Source organism: Lycorma delicatula, chromosome 2 (genome assembly GCF_047948215.1).
Source record: "Lycorma delicatula isolate Av1 chromosome 2, ASM4794821v1, whole genome shotgun sequence".
Taxonomy (NCBI): Eukaryota; Metazoa; Arthropoda; class Insecta; order Hemiptera; family Fulgoridae; genus Lycorma; species Lycorma delicatula.
Window position 1 is genome coordinate 8,668,758 of NC_134456.1, and position 20,441 is coordinate 8,689,198.

The window sequence follows — 20,441 nt, forward strand, 5'->3', positions numbered from 1 at the left end:
ACCTAGAAAAGGCTTTCGATAACGTAGACTGGAATAAAATGTTCAGCATTTTAAAAAAATAGGGTTCAAATAGAGATAGAAGAACAATTGCTAACATGTACAGGAACCAAACAGCAACAATAACAATTGAAGAACATAAGAAAGAAGCCCTAATAAGAAAGGGAGTCCGACAAGGATGTTCCCTATCTCCGTTACTTTTTAATCTTTACATGGAACTAGCAGTTAATGATGTTAAAGAACAATGTAGATTCGGAGTAACAGTACAAGGTGAAAAGATAAAGATGCTACGATTTGCCGATGATATAGTAATTCTAGCCGAGAGTAAAAAGGATTTAGAAGAAACAATGAACGGCATAGATGAAGTCCTACGCAAGAACTATCGCATGAAAATAAACAAGAACAAAACAAAAGTAATGAAATGTAGTAGAAATAACAAAGATGGACCGCTGAATGTGAAAATAGGAGGAGAAAAGATTATGGAGGTAGAAGAATTTTGTTATTTGGGAAGTAAAATGACTAAAGATGGACGAAGCAGGAGCGATATAAAATGCCGAATAGCAGAAGCTAAGCGAGCCTTCAGTAAGAAATATAATTTGTTTACATCAAAAATTAATTTAAATGTCAGGAAAAGATTTTTGAAAATGTATGTTTGGAGTGTCGCTTTATATGGAAGTGAAACTTGGACGATCGGAGTATCTGAGAAGAAAAGATTAGAAGCTTTTGAAATGCGGTGCTATAGGAGAATGTTAAAAATCAGACGGGTGGATAAAGCGACAAATGAAGAGGTATTGCGGCAAATAGATGAAGAAAGAAGCATTTGGAAAAATATAGTTAAAAGAAGAGACAGACTTATAGGCCACATACTAAGGAATCCTGGAATAGTCGCTTTAATATTGGAAGGACAGGTAGAAGGGAAAAATTGTGTAGGCAGGCCACGTTTGGAGTATGTAAAAAAAATTGTTGGGGATGTAGGATGTAGAGGGTATACTGAAATGAAACGACTAGCACTAGATAGGGAATCTTGGAGAGGTGAATCAAACCAGTCAAATGACTGAAGACAAAAAAAAAATATATATCCTCCCTACATTATAAAACGGTAAGAAAACACGAAAATTTCAATAACTCGAGACCTAATTGATTTACTAGGACGGGCAATGGTTTAAAACGCTTGGAGAATTGAGTCTCACCTAATGTGTCCTTACCCAAATTTTTTTTCAACTCCGAGTAGAGATATAATTGAACATTCGTTTTATGTTATAACACGGTAAGAAAAATAGTGGCCGCTAAGCTTCCTACTACAACGCGTTCGAAAGTCGCTTCAAAATTAAATGGTATATTAGGTACTAATATACCATACTTTCGGCGTATTTTCCCTGTGGGTTTGTTGGGCGTTGCTCAGTAGCAAACCAATCAATCGTTTCGTTCATCGGAATCAATAATTGCGAGAATCGTAACGATTCTTTCGGTAGAGGAATGCATTTTTCTCGTTGAACACGTCTTTCGTGAAGGTGACGAGTGCAATAATTAAGTGAAGCACACGTTTTCTGAAAAGTAAGTAAAGAATACTCCTCCTGTTCCTCATTGCAATACAGTTCGAACTCATATCCAAAAATTTCAGGCAACAGGTTTTTTTTAAATAAAAAAAATTGACAGCGAAAATCTTTGGGCAATGGTAAGAAAACGATCCTAAAAAATGAATTTTATCACAAAACTTTACTTCATTAAAGCAATAATATCAGTATGATTTCAATATCAGCATGGTTTCATGATGAAGAAATCAAAAAAAAAATTGTATTACGCGTATTGAATCGATGCCAAATCGTGTGTGAAGCGATTAAGAATAAAGGAGGAAATATTACTAGATATTCACAAATTATACAGGTATGAATTTTTTTTTTATATATAAGGTTAATTTTTTAAAAATATAACATATGTATTCAGATTATTGTAGCACCGACCTTACTGGAGTTGTACATTGTTATTCTAAAAAAAAGAAATGTTTAAAAATAAAATGTAGGAATCAGTCTAGAAGGAAGAAGAAATAAATAAAAATGTACAAATTTTACAGAAGACAAAGTTTTTTTTTTATTAGATAAAGAGGTATAGATTATTACCAAATTAGAAGAGAATATAACAGAATATGATATATATATATATATATATATATATATATATATATAATATGGAAATTAATGATAAGAATAAATAAGTGATGAGGATAAGAAATGATAAACCAGTAAACGACACAACCCTCCGGGTTGGTCTAGTGGTGAACGCGTCTTCGCAAATCAGATGATTTCGAAGTTGAGAGTTCTAACGTTCAATTTTTATACGGATTTGAATACTAGATCGCGGATACCGGTGTTGTTTGGTGATTGGGTTTCAAGTAACCACACATCTCAGAAATGGTCGACCTCAGACTGTACAAGACTACACTTCACTTACACTCATCCTCTGAAGTAATACCTGACGGTGATTCCCGAAGGCTAAACAGAAAAAAAAGATGCGCTTACGAAACCGACTAAAGTGACATTTGAATTTAACTGTGACTGGATAGGTTGCAGAAAGAATATCATGTAATTAAAACAAAGAACGACTACTATTATAAAGTAGGAATTACGCCAGAAATATTGATAGTTTCGTAATTGAAATCGAAAATAACAGTGATGACGGTAGCAATGAACAATCTAACACCACATTGAGTACTTGACATTGAGGTATAGACTCGCAATTCCATAACAATTTAATCGAGGTAAAGAGGATAATGTGAACAGTTCTTTTTAAATATCTTGTGTTTCTGCTTTTACAAAATTACATGTGTAATTTTACACATCAATGAAAATAAGTACCACTTATGACACATCGAAAAGCTCTCAATGAAGGCTGATTACTGTACTTATGAAAAAGTAAAAAATCCAAATTATTTTTGGATTTTGGACTTTTTTGGTCCAGTAAATTGTAATCAAACGGGGAGATGCAAAACCAGATGTTACAACAGTCCTAAATCCTTCTTTTTTTTTTTTCTATTTTTTTCTCTCAGCTCCCCTGGGCCGGACCGACTTGTTGGTATTACGCCGCCCAGGGGAGTGTCTTTAAACTCAAATAGGCCTCCCCACCTACCGGCTATATACCGGCAAGGCAGGTCGGCCTACCGGTTAGCTCTTTTTGAGAGTTCTTTATTAATATTGCCCTTTTGGACACTACGGCAGACCCAGTTCGCCGCGACGCGGTACCGGGTCCCTTCAGTATTCAGTGTGCTGTTGCCTGACTGTTACCCGTGGAGTCCTTGGTGGCTCATCAGTGCCAACACACCGCAGCATGCTGGACCTCACCAGCAAGGCTGTCCACCCAGTCCTATTCTAGCCAACACCTTGTCTTCTCTCATCGGAGTATTTCTGTAGAACAACTTGTCTAACAAAACTAGCAAAATTATTCCAGTTTGACTCGCTTCTTAGCATGTAGTGTATTGTTGTCTCTGGAGTTATACCTGTGAGTGCCTTACTATGTCTAAGTGTGTCCCACCTATTGCACTCAAAAAAGGTGTGCCCAGCATCATCTATCTCGTTGCAGTAGTTGCAAATCGGCTCTTCTCTCTTGCCTATTTTGTGCAGGTAGTTATTGAAGGAACCATGTCCTGTAAAAAAATGCGATAGGTGATGATCAGCCTCACCAAATCTTCTCGACAACCGTGGCTTGATGTTGGGGATGAGGGTTCTCGTCCATCGACCCACAGCTTCCTGCGACCATCTTTCCTGCCAGATATTATAAACGGCATCCCTGACCTCTTGTTCTGGCTTGCCTTGTGCCCTCTCCACCCTCGTTTTTGCGATTAGGTCAATAGGAGGTGTACCCGATAACACGCACAGGGCGGCATAGGACACTGTCCTGTATGCGGACACAACACCTAGGAGCACACAGCTGTGCGTCCTCGCCAGTCTCTCTTTGTTGCGCCTGATGGCGATAGAGCGCCACCAGGCCGGAACGGCATACATAAGCGAAGACACGACGGTGGTCGCCAGTAAACGGCGCTTTGAGGCTCGAGGGGCATTCTGCGATGACATAATGATGTTTAGACTTTTTATCATCCTTTCTGCCTTGTTGCATACATTGACTATGTGCTCGGTGTATCTACAGTTTTTCTGGAGGATAACTCCTAAGTACTTGATGTTATTCGCTTCTTCTATAGCATGACCGTTGATGGAAATATTGAACGGTTCTAGCACTCTTCTACCCGTAACGGCAATACACCGGCATTTTTCCGTAGACAGTTGCAGACCCCTGGACCTCAACCACTCCTGTATAGTGTCGATGGCCGCATACACCCTCTCCCGCACCTCCAAGACCGTCCTTCCCTCTACGAGGACTGCAAGGTCATCTGCATAAGCCAGGACCTGGACGCCGACAGGAAACTCCTTCTGAAGGAGTTCATCTATAATCACCAGCCACAACAACGGCCCCAGAACAGAGCCCTGCGGAACTCCACCGTGCATTTGAAAATGTACTGTTTCTTCCTGTGCTTCCACCAGACATCCTCTGTTGGAAAAGTAACATTCAATTTGCCTACGCAAGTACGGGCTGAGGCCCCTAGCCGCAATTGCGTCATTAATATGACCCCAACCAATAGCCCCGAACGCGTTTTTTATGTCTAGTGATAGCATCAGTGGAATTCTCCTGCTTCGCCAAGTGCCTCTCTTCACCTCGTCGGCCCATCCCGAAATTCGGCAGATAGCCTGCACGGTGGATCGCTCCCGCATAAACCCGTACTGGTTTGGACTGATTCCGGCTCCCTCTTCTAGTTCTTTGATGTTGCGGCGAGCCAGCATCTTTTCTACTAGCTTCCCCATTATGTTAAGGAGGCTCAGGGGTCTAACAGTCCTAAATCCAAAATTTCAACATCCTACGGCTAATCGTTTTTGAGTTATGCGAGATACGTACGTACAGACGTCACACCGAAACTAGTCAAAATGGATTTAGAGATGATCAAAATGAATATTCCCATTGAAATTTAAACCGAAGGGAGAAATAACAAAAAAAAAAACTTAAATTTTAAGAGATGAAGGTTGATTAAAAAAAATTATTGGATTATTTATATGCACAATTTGGAAAAAGAATTTTCTAAAGTTTTTTCGAAAGTGCCTCTAAGAAAATCAAAATTGTTTTTTTCGCGATATCCCCGATAATCAGAACGAATTTTAAAAAAAATATGATATATAAAAATATTTAAGCGAAGTCTAAAGAAAATCGTGTCAGTAAATCCTGAGATATAAGGCCAAACCAGTGCCACACACATACAAGTACGTACGCTCATAAATACATACATATATGTGCTTTATTTTTTGTCCTAGATGAACTAGTTGGATCGCTAAAAGACGTAAAGATTTTTTAAAAAAACTCGACACCAAATTTTCGACACGATCTTCATACTTTCTCCTTTAAAATTGTAAATATGGATACTGAGTAGATCGGAGAAGATTAAACAGACAAACAATCAGAGAAAAAAAGAAATAATGAGAAGATTGAACGAGATATATCATAACAGGAGAAAGTGATTAAAAAAGAAGTTGCTAGAATGCGCAATGAAGAGAGCTTGGAAAAGATTAAAAATGACAAATACTTTAAAAGGAAACTGGTCCCAGTTTCCTTTTAAAGTATTTGGTATTTGGTTACTTGATCATCTATCTTGATCAAGGAGAATTAAAAATTCATGGAAATAGCGGAGAATGGTGCAAGGGACCTGCCTAAAAAAAGATAACCGTATGATAATGTTTTCATAAAATACACAAATAATTTTATCCAATAATTAACATTAGTTGAATGTAACCACTGGAAATTTACAGTTAACATTTTCATTTAAAGTAACTGTCATTGATTTGTCTGCTCTCATGATATAATAGTACATTATGCAACGAACCTATAATTGTAACCATTAATGTACGAATTCGAAGTAAGTTACTAGTTACTAGCCTTGGCGAGTGTGGTAAACTTTGGAAGAGTGCATTATGACCATTATAGAGAATTCTATACCGTTTTTTTATGGCCGCGAAAATATTGGGGTTATTGATTTAAGTCAATGAGAATACATTGGTTACGGAATTTTTTTTTTTTCAAAAAATACATTAAACAATACTTTTCTATGGTAATATATTATTGTCATATGTTTAATATCTATCGGTATTAAAGACATTTCTTCCTCAGAATCCGACGTAATTAAAAAAAAAACCATGAACAGTGGAATATAGAAACTTAATTAGTATGTTCAAATCAACCTATGGTTCCTAATTTCTAAATCAAATTAAAAAAAAAAAAACAGCTGATACATTAATCAATCCCCGCTTCTGATTGGTCATTCCTTGAAAAGACTAGGCTTTTGATCGGTTGAACAGATAACGAAAATCTGAATGGCCCAGGTTCCAGCCGCGTAATTCAAACGTTGTAATACAGCCGTAAAAATAATTACATTATGCTTAATAAATACTGGATTCCACAAAACGGAAAAAATTTCTATATATAAATTCTATCTTACCTTTTTCGTATTTGGCGCGTAAAGCGACCAGACTGGAAACCATTCTAGCACGGTGAGAAGCATTTTTGACTCCTAACGCTTTCAAATCTGATTCAGTAGACTCCAATAATTCCTGCAAAAAAATAAATAAATAATAATTATTATTTATACTCGTAAGTACTTAATGTATAATGTATTTATATTATACTTATTTATTTACAGCAGAATACATAAAAATTCAGAATTCTGTACATAAATCTAGCTAAGATTAAGTAGAAATAAATGTTTCATTAAAATTATAATTACTAATTAACTATTAATAATATAATGTATATAATAATCTAATTATTATAATTAATATATTAATCATAATTATAATTAAATTATATAATAATATAATTTAACTATAATTAATTATTAATTATAATGATTTCAGCTGGAATCTTCTAAAAAAAACTACGTCATTAAGAAAAATATTTCTTAATGTAGTTTGTAGTTTCTTTTTTTTATAGAAAATAAAATATTAAAATACGCGTTAGAAAGAATATAATAATTCAAAATGTGCAAGTATGATGTAGTATTTTTATTTTATCAGGAAGCTCGGATTGTAAGAATTTAAGAACTTCACTTCGAGGAAAAGTTTTTGTAAAAGCATTGGAAAGAAAACATCCGAATATGTCTACAGGCAAGGCCATCTCCATTAAACTACACAAATAGTATTAAATACGTGTATGTAGTGACGCAAAAAGGTTCTGGTAACTTTAGTAGGGTTCTAGTAGATGTTTAGATAAATCTTTCTGAACGAGCCAAGGAATTTAGTTCTAGGCGAGTGTTTACAGCTATAAAGGTCGTCTATCACATCTCATCTGCCAAACTCTTCTATCCCGCCAACTTTCTTCCATCAAATTTATTGTTTCCATCACTCCAGACGTCCACTGCTTTGGAGGTCGTCCACGTTTCCTCCTGTCTGCTGGAGTCATTCTCCTAGGCCATCTATACTCCTCCAAAATGCCAATACCAAGGCACCAAATATAAGAACAAACGGAAATTACTAGGAACGGGATGATACTAAATCAAGAACGATACAAATCCAATCAAAACGATTAATTAAAAGCCTTTTTGGACAATAGATATTCATCCTGAACAATTCCTCAATAGATTATGTATTATTACCTAATATTCGCAAAATTACTTATAAAAAATGTTTGTTGCAGAAATATATATCTTACAAGAAACTACTGACTACTCAGATACCATGAATTACTAGAGAATAGTCACAGACTTCCATAAGAAAACATTTCATCAATTTTCTTCATATTGAAATATCCTACGCTTTTGCATTTAGATCTACAGAATTGAGTTATTTATATACAGTGATGCCGACCTCCGTGGTGCGAGTGGTCGGCCTTTAATCCGGAGGTCCTGGGATCGTATCCCGGTCAGGCATGGAATTTTTACACGCTAAAAAATTGTCATTTCATCTCATCCTCTGAAGCAATACCAAACGGTGTTCCAGGAAGCTAAAAAAATGTACACACAATGATACGGAGAATATTATTCAAACAATGGAATTTTGAAAGCCTGAATCGGTTTCATCTTTATCAGTATAATAATAAAAATTTACATAAAGCCTAAGCACTAATCAAGAGTAGTAAGTTAACCATTATGGGAAGATATCTAATTTATTACGTTTTTTAATATAAAATAATATACAAATTAAAAAAATAATTACCTAAAACATTAAAACATCGAAAATAGATGATTATTTTACATTTAAATTAAATGACGTAAATATAAACTTGTATTTGTAACAGTTTAATAATTATATTTTTATAGCTGAACTACCTGAATAAACGGCCTTGCTAGTCTAATTATTTAAACAGTTAACTATATATTTATTTAAAAACCAATTTGTATGACAAAACTTTATCTTTCTTTGTAAAATATTTAACACAAGTAAGGATATTTTTAACCGAGTGTAAATAAATTACTATGTAAATTTTATATTATTCTAATGTTAAATAAATGTAGTGAATTAGCATTCAACTGTAAATAACAGCTAATTTTAGCTAGTATTATATTTAAAAGCAATATGTATATATACTGTTATAACAAAAAAAACTTTCTTTATTTTCTTGGGTGGAATAAATTATTAAAAAAAAAATAGGTAATTTTAAATGGATTATAATAATAAACAAAAATTGTATCTTTGTATCTTACTTTATGATTATAATAGGTAATGATACTTTCGACTAATTTTATTTCGGTATTCTTGCTTATGGAATTCAATCGCCCTATGAATTTCTTACAAATAATTATAAATCTATGTTAGTAATTTTTTTTTTTTTTACTTGATATCGCCACACAAGCTCGAAGCTTGTGCGTGGGATATGAAAATGGAATTTTTTAACGTATGAAAATGCTATGCCTGACCAGGATTCGAACCCGAGATCTCCCGGTTGAAAGGCCGAGACGCTACCACTCCGCCACGGAGATCGGCTGATTCTATATAGGCAACAGTTTTTTTTTCTTTTTTAGAGACAACAAAGTCTCTTCCGCTTACAAATATATTTGTATTCAATTTATATTTTATTTATAAGCCATATCGCCTCATCCATGATTAATTGTAACCAAAATTAAAAGCGATTCATTTTAATTTTAATCAAAAATCATTGAAAAAAATTTCATTAAAATCAGTTAATCTAGTTTAAAGATATTGAACAAAATACTATAACTGTTGAAAAAAATTCATCTTATACCCCATCCGAGAATGGAATTACCAGAATAAATAACCAAAGTCACGTATTTGAGTCCAAAAACGATAAAAAAAAAGAAAAATAAATTTCTTTTGCTCCCACTCCTTTATGGGATTTTGATTAAAACCAAACACCATCAGCAAGCATCTTACGAAGCATTAAATTGTGTAAAATAAATTTACCTACACATTGAGTAAAACTTTGAGATACGAGACTTATAAGATATATATCCTCGTTCTCACAATAGCGTTCAATATTGCATGGTATCAATGTACCATATACTGAAATTATTGTACCAAATTTCATCCAAATCGATCAATCCAATCTGAAGCTATAACGCAAAAAAATACATACATACATAGGGATATTCTGGGACAGTATTCCCCGAACTTCAGGACACCAAAATTAGAAAAGGGTTTACACAGACATAAGTCCTATTTTGCTTTTTTTCCTTCTGGACGTCATTTGGTGATTTTTAACAAAAAGAAGTCATTTATGAGGAACGGGTAAACCTCCATTAATTAAATTTAGCAAATCTAAGACTAGTATCTTATTCTAAAAAATAAAATATTTTGAAAATGCCACCTTCAAAGATTTGAAAATGGCGGCCACCTTAATTTTTTAATTTTAATCTTTGTAATTATTTGTTTGATTGAAACAAATTACAAACTTAATGAGACTTATTACAAAATTTATTAAGCATTTAATTTGAACAAAATGACACCCGTTTCTAAATAATTATAGTAAATTAATAAAAATTATTTTTTCCATCCTTTTTCTACTTAAACTTCCAGAATTTTCCAATACTAAAGTAGTGTTTTTTTTTTTTTACAGGCGGTATAGATATGGTAAAAGCCAGATTTGCAAAATATAACCCGATTAGCATACTTTTTCTTGTATACTATACAATAGAACTAAACAGTATAATTATATAGCTGGGAAAGTAAAAATGTTATACGGTTAAATAGATTTTAGTAAAGCTTCGCGATGTTACTTTTAAGCAAGTTTTATGATTTCTTCTATAACAGGAAAACAGAAATAAACTGAAAAAATGATTTAGAAAAAAATTAAAAACTAATAGAAGATAGTACATTATATAACTAACCTAACGTGATAGCCATTAATGTAAAATGCGAAGTAAGTTACAAGTTACGAGCCATAGCGAATGAACTTTGCAAGAATGAATTAATGGCCAGTATAGAGAGTTGTAGACCGTATTTTTCTACAGCTGTGAAAATATTGGGATTATTGTTTTAAATCATTCTTTATCAAAGTGAACGAAACACCCCCATATGGGCGCTAGAGGCCTTCAGGGGGGACCGGTAGAAGACTCACAGAAAACTGGAGGCGTTCAGGGAGTCAAGAATAGGGGGCCGTTCAGGAATGGACAAGAAGAAGGCGATGGATGATTATGAAAAAAGGAAAAAATTATGTTTTCCTGATATTTCGAACTAAAATTAAAAATTTTTTGTACACTAATACAAAAAATTAAAGGGACACCTATAATTTATGATAAAAAATGATTGTATCCAACTACTTTAACTTTACAACCAAGAAGCTTAGAGAAACGAATAAAAAAGAAAATTAAAGCTTGAATACTCTACTTTTTCACAGTATAATTAAGATTTCAAAAATTATCAAATTAAAAAAAAAATTCAGAAGAAAAGTTTTACAAATTTGAAAGTTTTTCTTCGTTTTTGATGGAGCGTATAGGGGAAACGAAATTTTTTCAGTAAACTAAAAGTATTCTGTATTTATTCTGAAAAAAAAACTGTATCATAATGACTCTCATTATGATGCAGGTTCTAGCCGCATAATTTAAACATTATTATACAACCGTAGATAAAGATATTTAAAATAAAGACACCTTTAAATCAAAATTATGATATTAGAGTTTATCCGAGAATAAAATATCAGGTAAGAAAATCCGAGAATGAAATCGTCGGATGAACGCAAAACTCAAGTTGCAAAGAGAATGAATATTGGGAAGATATTAAACGGCTAAGAAGAGAAGTTAAATTGGTAAAAATCGAAAAGAAAACATATTATTAATAAATGAACAGATCTAGAAATTTAAGAAACTTATTTCAAGTTCATTTTCTTATTGTGTGTCCAAACAATAACGGGTACCATAGACGGAACTTTTGCTTCAGATCTTTCTTATGACTTCTCTTCGAAAAGCGTCATATTTTTTTATAACCTTCTCGTATCTCGGATCGTTGATCCGGTAATCCAAGCGATTTCAACTATAAAAAAAAGTTCAGTTATTATCCCTTTTTAACTTTTAATGTGATGTAATTCCTGATGTAATAACAGATTAGGATTAGGGGAAGACTGACAAAGAAATTGCGACTTAAAAAAATTGATGAAATGGTCAATTAATACGGGAATTAGTACTCTACGGTGAAATTAAAGTAATTTTTTTACGATATTATATATTAGAAGTTTGAGATTTCTTAAAAATTTTGTATTAGAGATATTTGTCAGTATTAGTAAAAACTTATTTACCTCAAATTAATTAGAAATCTATTAAAGTAAATTTCGTGGTATTTTTTATCCGTTAAGTCTGAGAGGAACCCTATTTATGGGCGAAGCGTCGGGCTCGCTAACAGGTTACGCTAGAAGTTATTAAGAGAGCGTATGTGTGCCTGCACCCTATCGACTAAGCCTCATATCTCACCTATCCTCCCCTCCCGGGGTCGGACCAGCAATCAAGCATACTCGGCCCCGGGAGGTGCCGTCGAGCTCAGGGGATCCAGAGTCTCCGTGCATTTCCTGTCGGCGTCCAGGTCCTGGCTTATGTAGATGACCTTGCAGTCCTCGTAGAGGGAAGGACGGTCTTGGAGGTGCGGGAGAGGGTGTATGCGGCCATCGACACTATACAGGAGTGGTTGAGGTCCAGGGGTCTGCAACCGTCTACGGAAAAATGCCGGTGTATTGCCGTTACGGGTAGAAGAGTGCTAGAACCGTTCAATATTTCCATCAACGGTCATGCTATAGAAGAAGCGAATAACATCAAGTACTTAGGAGTTATCCTCCAGAAAAACGGTAGATACACCGAGCACATAGTCAATGTATGCAACAAGGCAGAAAGGATGATAAAAAGTCTAAACATCATTATGTCATCGCAGAATGCCCCTCGGGCCTCAAAGCGCCGTTTACTGGCGACCACCGTCGTGTCTTCGCTTATGTATGCCGTTCCGGCCTGGTGGCGCTCTATCGCCATCAGGCGCAACAAAGCGAGACTGGCGAGGACGCACAGGTGTGTGCTCCTAGGTGTTGTGTCCGCCTACAGGACAGTGTCCTATGCCGCCCTGTGCGTGTTATCGAGTACACCTCCTATTGACCTAATCGCAAAAAAGAGGGTAGAGAGGGCACAAGGCAAGACAGAACAAGAGGTCAGGGATGCCGTTTATAATATCTGGCAGGAAAGATGGTCGCAGGAAGCTGTGGGTCGATGGACGAGAACCCTCATCCCCAACATCAAGCCACGGTTGTCGAGAAGATTTGGTGAGGCTGATCATCACCTATCGCATTTTTTTACAGGACATGGTTCCTTCAATAACTACCTGCACAAAATAGGCAAGAGAGAAGAGCCGATTTGCAACTACTGGAACGAGATAGATGATGCTGAGCACACCTTTTTTGAGTGCAATAGGTGGGACACACTTAGACATAGTAAGGCACTCACAGGTATAACTCCAGAGACAACAATAGACTACATGCTAAGAAGCGAGTCAAACTGGAATAATTTTGCTAGTTTTGTTAGAGAAGTTGTTCTACAGAAATACTCCGATGAGAGAAGACAAGGTGTTGGCTAGAATAGGACCGGGTGGACAGCCTTGCTGGTGAGGTCCAGCATGCTGCGGTGTGTTGGCACTGATGACCCACCAAGGACTCCACGGGTAACAGTCAGGCAACAGCACACTGAATACTGAAGGGACCCGGTACCGCGTCGCGGCGAACTGGGTCTGGCGTGGTGTATTAGTGTTGCCCTTTTGGGTCCCCAAGGGGGCAATATTGATAAAGAACTCTCAAAAAGAGCTAACCGGTAGGCCGACCTGCCTTGCCGGTATATAGCCGATAGGTGGGGAGGCCTATTTGAGTTTAAAGACACTCCCCTGGGCGGCGTAATACCAACAAGTCGGTCCGGCCCAGGGGAGCTGAGAGAAAAAAAAAAAAAAGAAAAAAAAAGAGTCTCCGTGCATCACCACCATCGTCCATAATCGCAACCGTAGACGAAGGATGGCTCCGCAGAGAGCTCTCCGTCACCCCTTTGCTCTCCGGTCGATTTCTTCACCTTGCTGCAAGGACTTTATACTGTACTTTTCAATCCTGTCTGCATGGCTGTAATCCTTAGACTGAATATGATTTCAGTCCAAGCCCCGAAAACGGTGGTCATCTTCCTTCTTCTTGAAGATCTTCGCAGTGAACGCTACCACTGTCACCCATTATTTCTTCCCTGAGAGCACATATTCCACCAAGTTTTCCGGTGTTAGGTGACGCAAACCCGTTCTTATTCTAACCTCAATCCACTTTCCGCACGGGATAAAAAGTATGTTCTGCAGCATCTAAGGTATGTTAGGCAGACTGTGAGTAACCGCGAGGCTTAACGTACCAGATACCAAGTTAACCGGGTGATCGAGTTCGAGACCCAGCCAGACTGAGTTATTTTTTTATACGTTAAATATTATTCATTTATTTAATTCTACCGCTCACCTGTGACGTCACAACATAGCAGGCGACTAGAACAGCATTTTTTGGGGTATGTGTGCGATTTTGTAAAAATTATTTGTGCAGATATTAATTGTTATCAAATGTGCCTAAGAAAGATATGACCTTAATTAGGCGAAATCTCGAGATACTGAGGGTAACTTAGTTCTACAGCCTCACCCCCGTGACTTTTTAAGTTGAAAATTTAATGACATCAACGTCCCGTATACAGAAGTAATCTGATCAATTTTGGTGAAAATCGGTCCAGTAGTTCTGGAGATATAAGATGATTTAGAGGCTAACTCCGAACACACATACGAAATTAAAATTCGGAAAATTTCCATCCGGTTTTTTGGTTCCTTAGGTGTCAAAACGCCAAGATACGGTGAAAACCGTATATGCCCAAATTGGACCGATTACAACAATTTACCTTCTACAGCTATAGTTCTGCTTTAGCGCTATCTAGACGGGAATGTAAAAATTCATATCGTTTCCGGAAAAGAAAATTTGTTTAAAATTATGTTACAAATTGGTTGGTTGGAACATTTTTAAATAGTTCGGTAATTTATTAAAAATGTAAATGGAAGTCAATTTCTTGTAACCTAAAGTATTTCATTTAATTGAGTTAAACAGAAATAGTTCTGCTTGTGGTTTATAAGAGATGTCTATTGGTTTTTTTTTTTTTTTTTTTTTTAAATATGTCCCTATTTTTGGCAAAGATTGTACATCCTTAAATACAAACACATGGATAAGATAAAATTTTTAACTTTCTAAATACCGGTCTGCATGATTTATATCTTTCAGCGCCGATCTTTTTATATATCTTGATAACCCGTTTTGACGTTTGTGAGGGAGCCCCCAAGAGATGATATTATACTTAAAACGAGAATATACGTGCTAAATATATGCATACTGTATCTCTCTCCCTCTCTCTCTCTCTATATATATATATATATATATAGAGAGAGAGAGCACCAATAATAATAATAATTATAAGCTTATCGTTTTATTAAGGTGTCTAATAAAGTAGAATATTATGCAAACATCCAAAGCAAAGCAAAGGTTTGGATGTAAATCCAAATCAAATATATTATAAATGTATATTGATACTGTTATTCGAGTGGGCAGATAAAATTAATACCGCGCCACATCTACACGAATTTAGAAACATAAAAAAGTAAATAAAAATAGTATTTTAGTAAATGCAATAGTATTAAAGGAATACATTAAAATTACATACATAAACAAAAAAAAAAAAAAACATGTTTATAAAGTAAGATAATGGCTGGCCCTTTTTTTAAAATGCCATTATGAACCAACAAGCAAGACAAAATATTTTTTTTAAATAAAGTAAATAGCAAATGTAATCTAATTCAATAATACATACACAGTATTAAAATGAAAACTTTTTAAGTAATGTGGTCCCAATATAAGATATCTTTTTAAAATTATGAATGCAATTTGATGTCTTCCTTCCTTTTTCCTGTTTAGTCTCCGGAAATAACCGTCAGGTATTACTTCAGAGGATGAATGGGGATGATATGTATGAGTGTAAGTAAAGTATAGTCTTGTACAGTCTCAGGTCGACCGTTTCTGAGATGTGTGGTTAATTGAAATTCAACCGCCAAAGAACACCGGTATCCACGATCTAGTATTCAGATCCGTATAAAAGTAACTGCCTTTACTAGGACTTGAACGCTGGAACTCTCGATTTCCAAATCAGCTGATTTGCGAAGACGTATTCACCACTAGACTAACTCGGTGGGTACAACTTGATGTTTAAGAATTGCGAACACCACAACCAGGCCGGAATTATATAACTTCAAATAATATAAATGACGTAGAAGATAAAAATTAAATAAAATAAAGATAAAAATTACATAATTTTTTTATACATTAAATCTTTGTAATTTCTTTCTACTGAAAGTAAAATTGTTATTTACTAATGTTATTTATATCGGTAGGAACAAATAAATGTAACTTAAACAAGGGATTCAATAAAATTACTCTTATTTTTAATATTAGAGTTTGAAAGTGGTAGCGTCTCGGCCTTTCATCCGGAGGTCCTGGGTTCAAATCCCGGTCATGCACGGCATTTTTCATACGCTACATTTCCATATCCCACACAAGCTTTAAGTTTATGTGGAGATATCATCAAGAAAAAAAAAAAAAAATCGTAGCATGATTATAAATGTGAATTAATACAAATTACTCGACCATTTCAAATAAATTAACGATTGGTGAAAGTAAATAAATGTTGTGGTGCATGTGTTGGCACTGGTAAACAGTAAACACTGCTATGTTCCAATCAGAATAATGAATTACTAACTACATGATTTCAATTACAATATTAGGTTTAGGTTATTATTTTATACATAACCTAATCGGTACAAATTATAAATTAATAAAACACTAAAGTTGTCATAACCATTAAATTTATTAATCTTACGTATAGAGTTTTGCACGAAGTATAATTTAGTAATTGCCAACACCCAATTTAAAAATCATAATAGAAGAATATACACTTGGAAAAAGCCAGGCGATACTGCAAGGTATCAGATAGATTATATCATGGTTAAGCAAAGATTTAGAAATCAACTCGTTGACTGCAAAACTTACCCCGGAGCAGACATTGATAGCGACCATAATTTGGTGATAATGAAATGTAGATTGGGGTTTAAAAACCTGAAGAAAAGGTGTCAGATGAATCGGTGGAATTTAGAGAAGCTTGAGGAAGAGGAGGTAAAGAAGATTTTTGAGGAGGACATCGCAAGAGGTCTGAGTTAAAAAGATAAGGTAAAACATGCAGAAGAAGAATGGGAGAATGTTAAAAAGGAAATTCTTAAATCAGCAGAAGCAAACTTAGGCGGAATAAAGAGAACTGGTAGAAAACCTTGGGTTTCAGAGGATATATTGCAGCTGATGGATGAACGTAGAATATATAAGAATGCTAGTGATGAAGAAAGTAAAAGGAACTATCGGCAATTAAGAAATGCTATAAAAAAAAATAAATAAATAAATCTTACGTATATTCCAGATTGAAGTGTATCATGTCTTGGGTTCACTCAACAAGTCACAACGAGTTTTCAAGATACAAAAAAGGTGGCATAGTATTGCATGACTTTCCCGGTTATGTCGGTGAAGTCATATAATATCTTGAATAGATTTTTCATTGCATTGGACTTCATTGCTTTTTCAAATTCCCGGCTTCGCCGGAAGGTTTTTGTAAAACTTTTGTTTTATAAGGTTTGACTTTTGTTTTATAATAAAAAATTTATTTAAAAGAGAATTAAATCTTATTTAAAAAAAAAAAAATATCATTTAAAAGTATTAAATGATAAAAAATTGTTTCTTATTTTGGATACAAATATAATTAATATAGATGCCCAAGCTACTTTAATTTTAATAGCCCTTTACGTTACAAATAGAAAAAAATTGAGTTACAGGAAAAAAATATATAAATGTTTTAAAGGCGGGGAATAAATTTCAATAAATACTTTTCTAAAAATATTCAAATACAGGTTAAGCTTTACAAATTTACATAAGTAAAGTTTTATCAATATCTAACTCCCCCTTTAAAGGATAAAGTAAACTTAAAAAATTTTCAAAAAAAAATTCTGCATTTTAGGTCCGGAAGACTAACAAGAAATTTCTTGATAGCTCTCTCGTTCTCTCTCTCTCTCTCTCTCTCTCTATATATATATATATATATTATATAAAGAGGGAAAGGGTTTTATTTGTTCAAAATCATGTCATCTGAACAAAATGACATTTTACTTTTTAAAATTGATTAACAAATGTCGAGTTATGGGTGAAAATTGATGTAATTTTATGTCATAATTATTAGGTCTATTATTGTGAGAAAATTATTACTTAATTTGATACTAATTTACAAAAAAAGAATAAAAACAATTAATATTTAATTGAATTGAACGTAAAGTGGAGTACATGAAAACAGACATAAAATTACATCAATTTTCTGCCATAATTCGGCTATTTGTTAACCGATTTAAAAAAATAAAATTTCATTGTGTTCAAAATAAAAGGTTTAATATTTTAGCAATAATATTTTACCATAAATTTTGACAAAACTTATATTTATGGAGATATAACGGTTTGAAAAATAAACATGGCTGTCATTTTGTAATTTGCGAAGGTATTTAAGTCCTGATATTTTTATAATTTTAAAACTTTTTTACTAAGACGCTCACCATATATTAACGTGATTCGTCTATCCGAACTTGAGATAAATTTTTATAGAAAAATAACAATATGACGGACAAGGGGAGAACGAAAAAGAAATCGCCATTTTTCGTAAGGATATTTTTTGTTTAGCTTTACAAGTAAAATCCAAAAAATTATAGCCAGCCTATCATTTTATGTATATATACATAATGGTGCCCAACATTTTTGTTGCATATATATATATATAATTTTTCAGAAAATTTACGAAAAATATTTAAGGTGAAGGAGGTAAGAAAAAGAACAAAAACATATTTCAATTTTAGGAAATAGTGGTTGATTTTTGTTTTGGATTATTTATAATCCAAAAAAAGGTTTTCTCTTAAACATCTCTGAAGAAAATCGAAATCGGTTTTTTAGCGATATCCCCCATCAAGTTAACGGATAAAAAAAAATACGATTAATGCCCCTTATATAGAAATATTTGAGCTAAATTTGATGAAAATCGGTTCTGTCAATCGTGAGATATAAAACCAAAAACAGAACGACATTCATAAGTAGATATGTATGTTATTTAGTCTAGTTGAACTACTTTGACCGTGAAAACGGAAAGACTTGCGAAAAATTCAATACCCCATTTTTGCCACGATCTACTTTCCTCTTTAATAATAGCTATTTTAGCTGTTTTCCGGGAAAATAAAAACGTTGTTGAAACCGAGTAAATGCGATCCCTTAAGTTAAACATTTTTTAAGAACCTTTTGAAAAACAAATATAATGGGAACTATTTTTAAAATGTATTTTGTCCTAATAATAAAATTCAAAACGTAAAAGATATTTTTATTCTAAATATTTCTTCGGTTTTTAAATTTTCATCTGACGAAACGGGTGTATGATTTTTTACGTAGGTATATTTCTTAGTTTAAATAATGATAAATGATTTATAAGATTGGAAATGTTATTTTTTGCTTAGAATAACACCTTGTATAAAACGTAAATTAAATATAAATATATTCAAAACGAATTTGTAATATCTCAAAAAAAGTCATTCTTGTATCACATTATATTATTTATAGCCAAAGATATATGCTAAATTTTAATACATTCAGATTTTAGAACTGAATTTATTTTATTTGGATTAAGTTTTTTTTTATTATTATTTATAATTTATTCTTAAATACATAACATCAATATCTTTTTTGAATTAAATTATTTAAATGTAATCTTACGTAGATTTTATAATGATACACGAATTTTACCAGTAAATAGGAATAAAAATAATAAATCAGAGTTGTGTAATTTGGCAAAAATTCCGATTTTTTACAGCAGAAATACAATTACTGTCTTACGAAATATTTGATTTCTTTACGCCTACATTCCAGTTTTGAATATAAAGTATGTTGGTAGCCATCGGAGACATTATTATTATTTTTTTATTATTGTTATGTCTTATATAACAGTATTCCATATTTATTATCAGCTTTTAGTGATATCTATATAACTTTATTTATTTTTGATTATTCAGAATTACGCATAAGTATTTGACGGTTTTACATATAATTTAACGAGACTGCGTTTATAGAAAATTACAATTTATTTGTTTTTATAGAGATTTAAAATTCGAGAGGAAAATAGAATGATCCTATCAGATCATTATTTGGTGCTGATAAGTATTAATCATGTAGATCGATAATTAACTTTCTACATTTTTATTGAGAAATTTATTTTTACGATCGATAACCAAAGGATATGGCCAATACGTAAAATTTATTAACTTATGTTGTGTTTATATTTATTAATATGCAATGTTTACTAAAAAGATGATTATAATATTTTTTTATGTACCACCAACAAACCAGACAACAGAAATTCGTATTCATAGAAATTAGTATTTGTGTAATTCATAGAAAATGCAATATTTTTGTTGTTATTAATAAATTTTTATTATTCATTATTTTTTAATATTTGCAAATTCAACATTTTTCATTTCATGAAAAAAGTCCTTGCTTCCATTGCCATTGTTAATTAATTATCGAAATATAAAAAAAATCTTCCCAAAAATATATTTTTAATATAGTAACAAATTTTCTTTTATAAAATCAATATTACCCTATGGATGGTTGTTTTTAAATAATACCAATTAAAAAATTAAAAAAACTCCTGAATTTTCTACATTTACGTTCAATAGGTACAGAAATCTGTGCTCAAAACGTTTTCAAGACTCTCTGGATGTTACCTAGGTTTTAGTTATTTTTTTTTTAATATCTTCATATCTAATATTATTACAAAT

General features: G+C 33.3%; 1 protein-coding gene across 2 annotated transcripts in view; it reads right to left on the reverse strand.

The window, feature by feature from the left end:
- The window catches only part of LOC142320462 (breast cancer anti-estrogen resistance protein 3 homolog), a 416,915-nt gene that overhangs the window by 239,754 nt on the left and 156,720 nt on the right, over positions 1–20,441 (reverse strand). For both annotated transcript variants that reach the window (XM_075358261.1, XM_075358262.1), the window contains exon 3: positions 6,524–6,635. In XM_075358261.1, the coding sequence (XP_075214376.1) occupies positions 6,524–6,635 (112 nt within the window). The remainder of the gene's footprint in view (positions 1–6,523; positions 6,636–20,441) is intronic.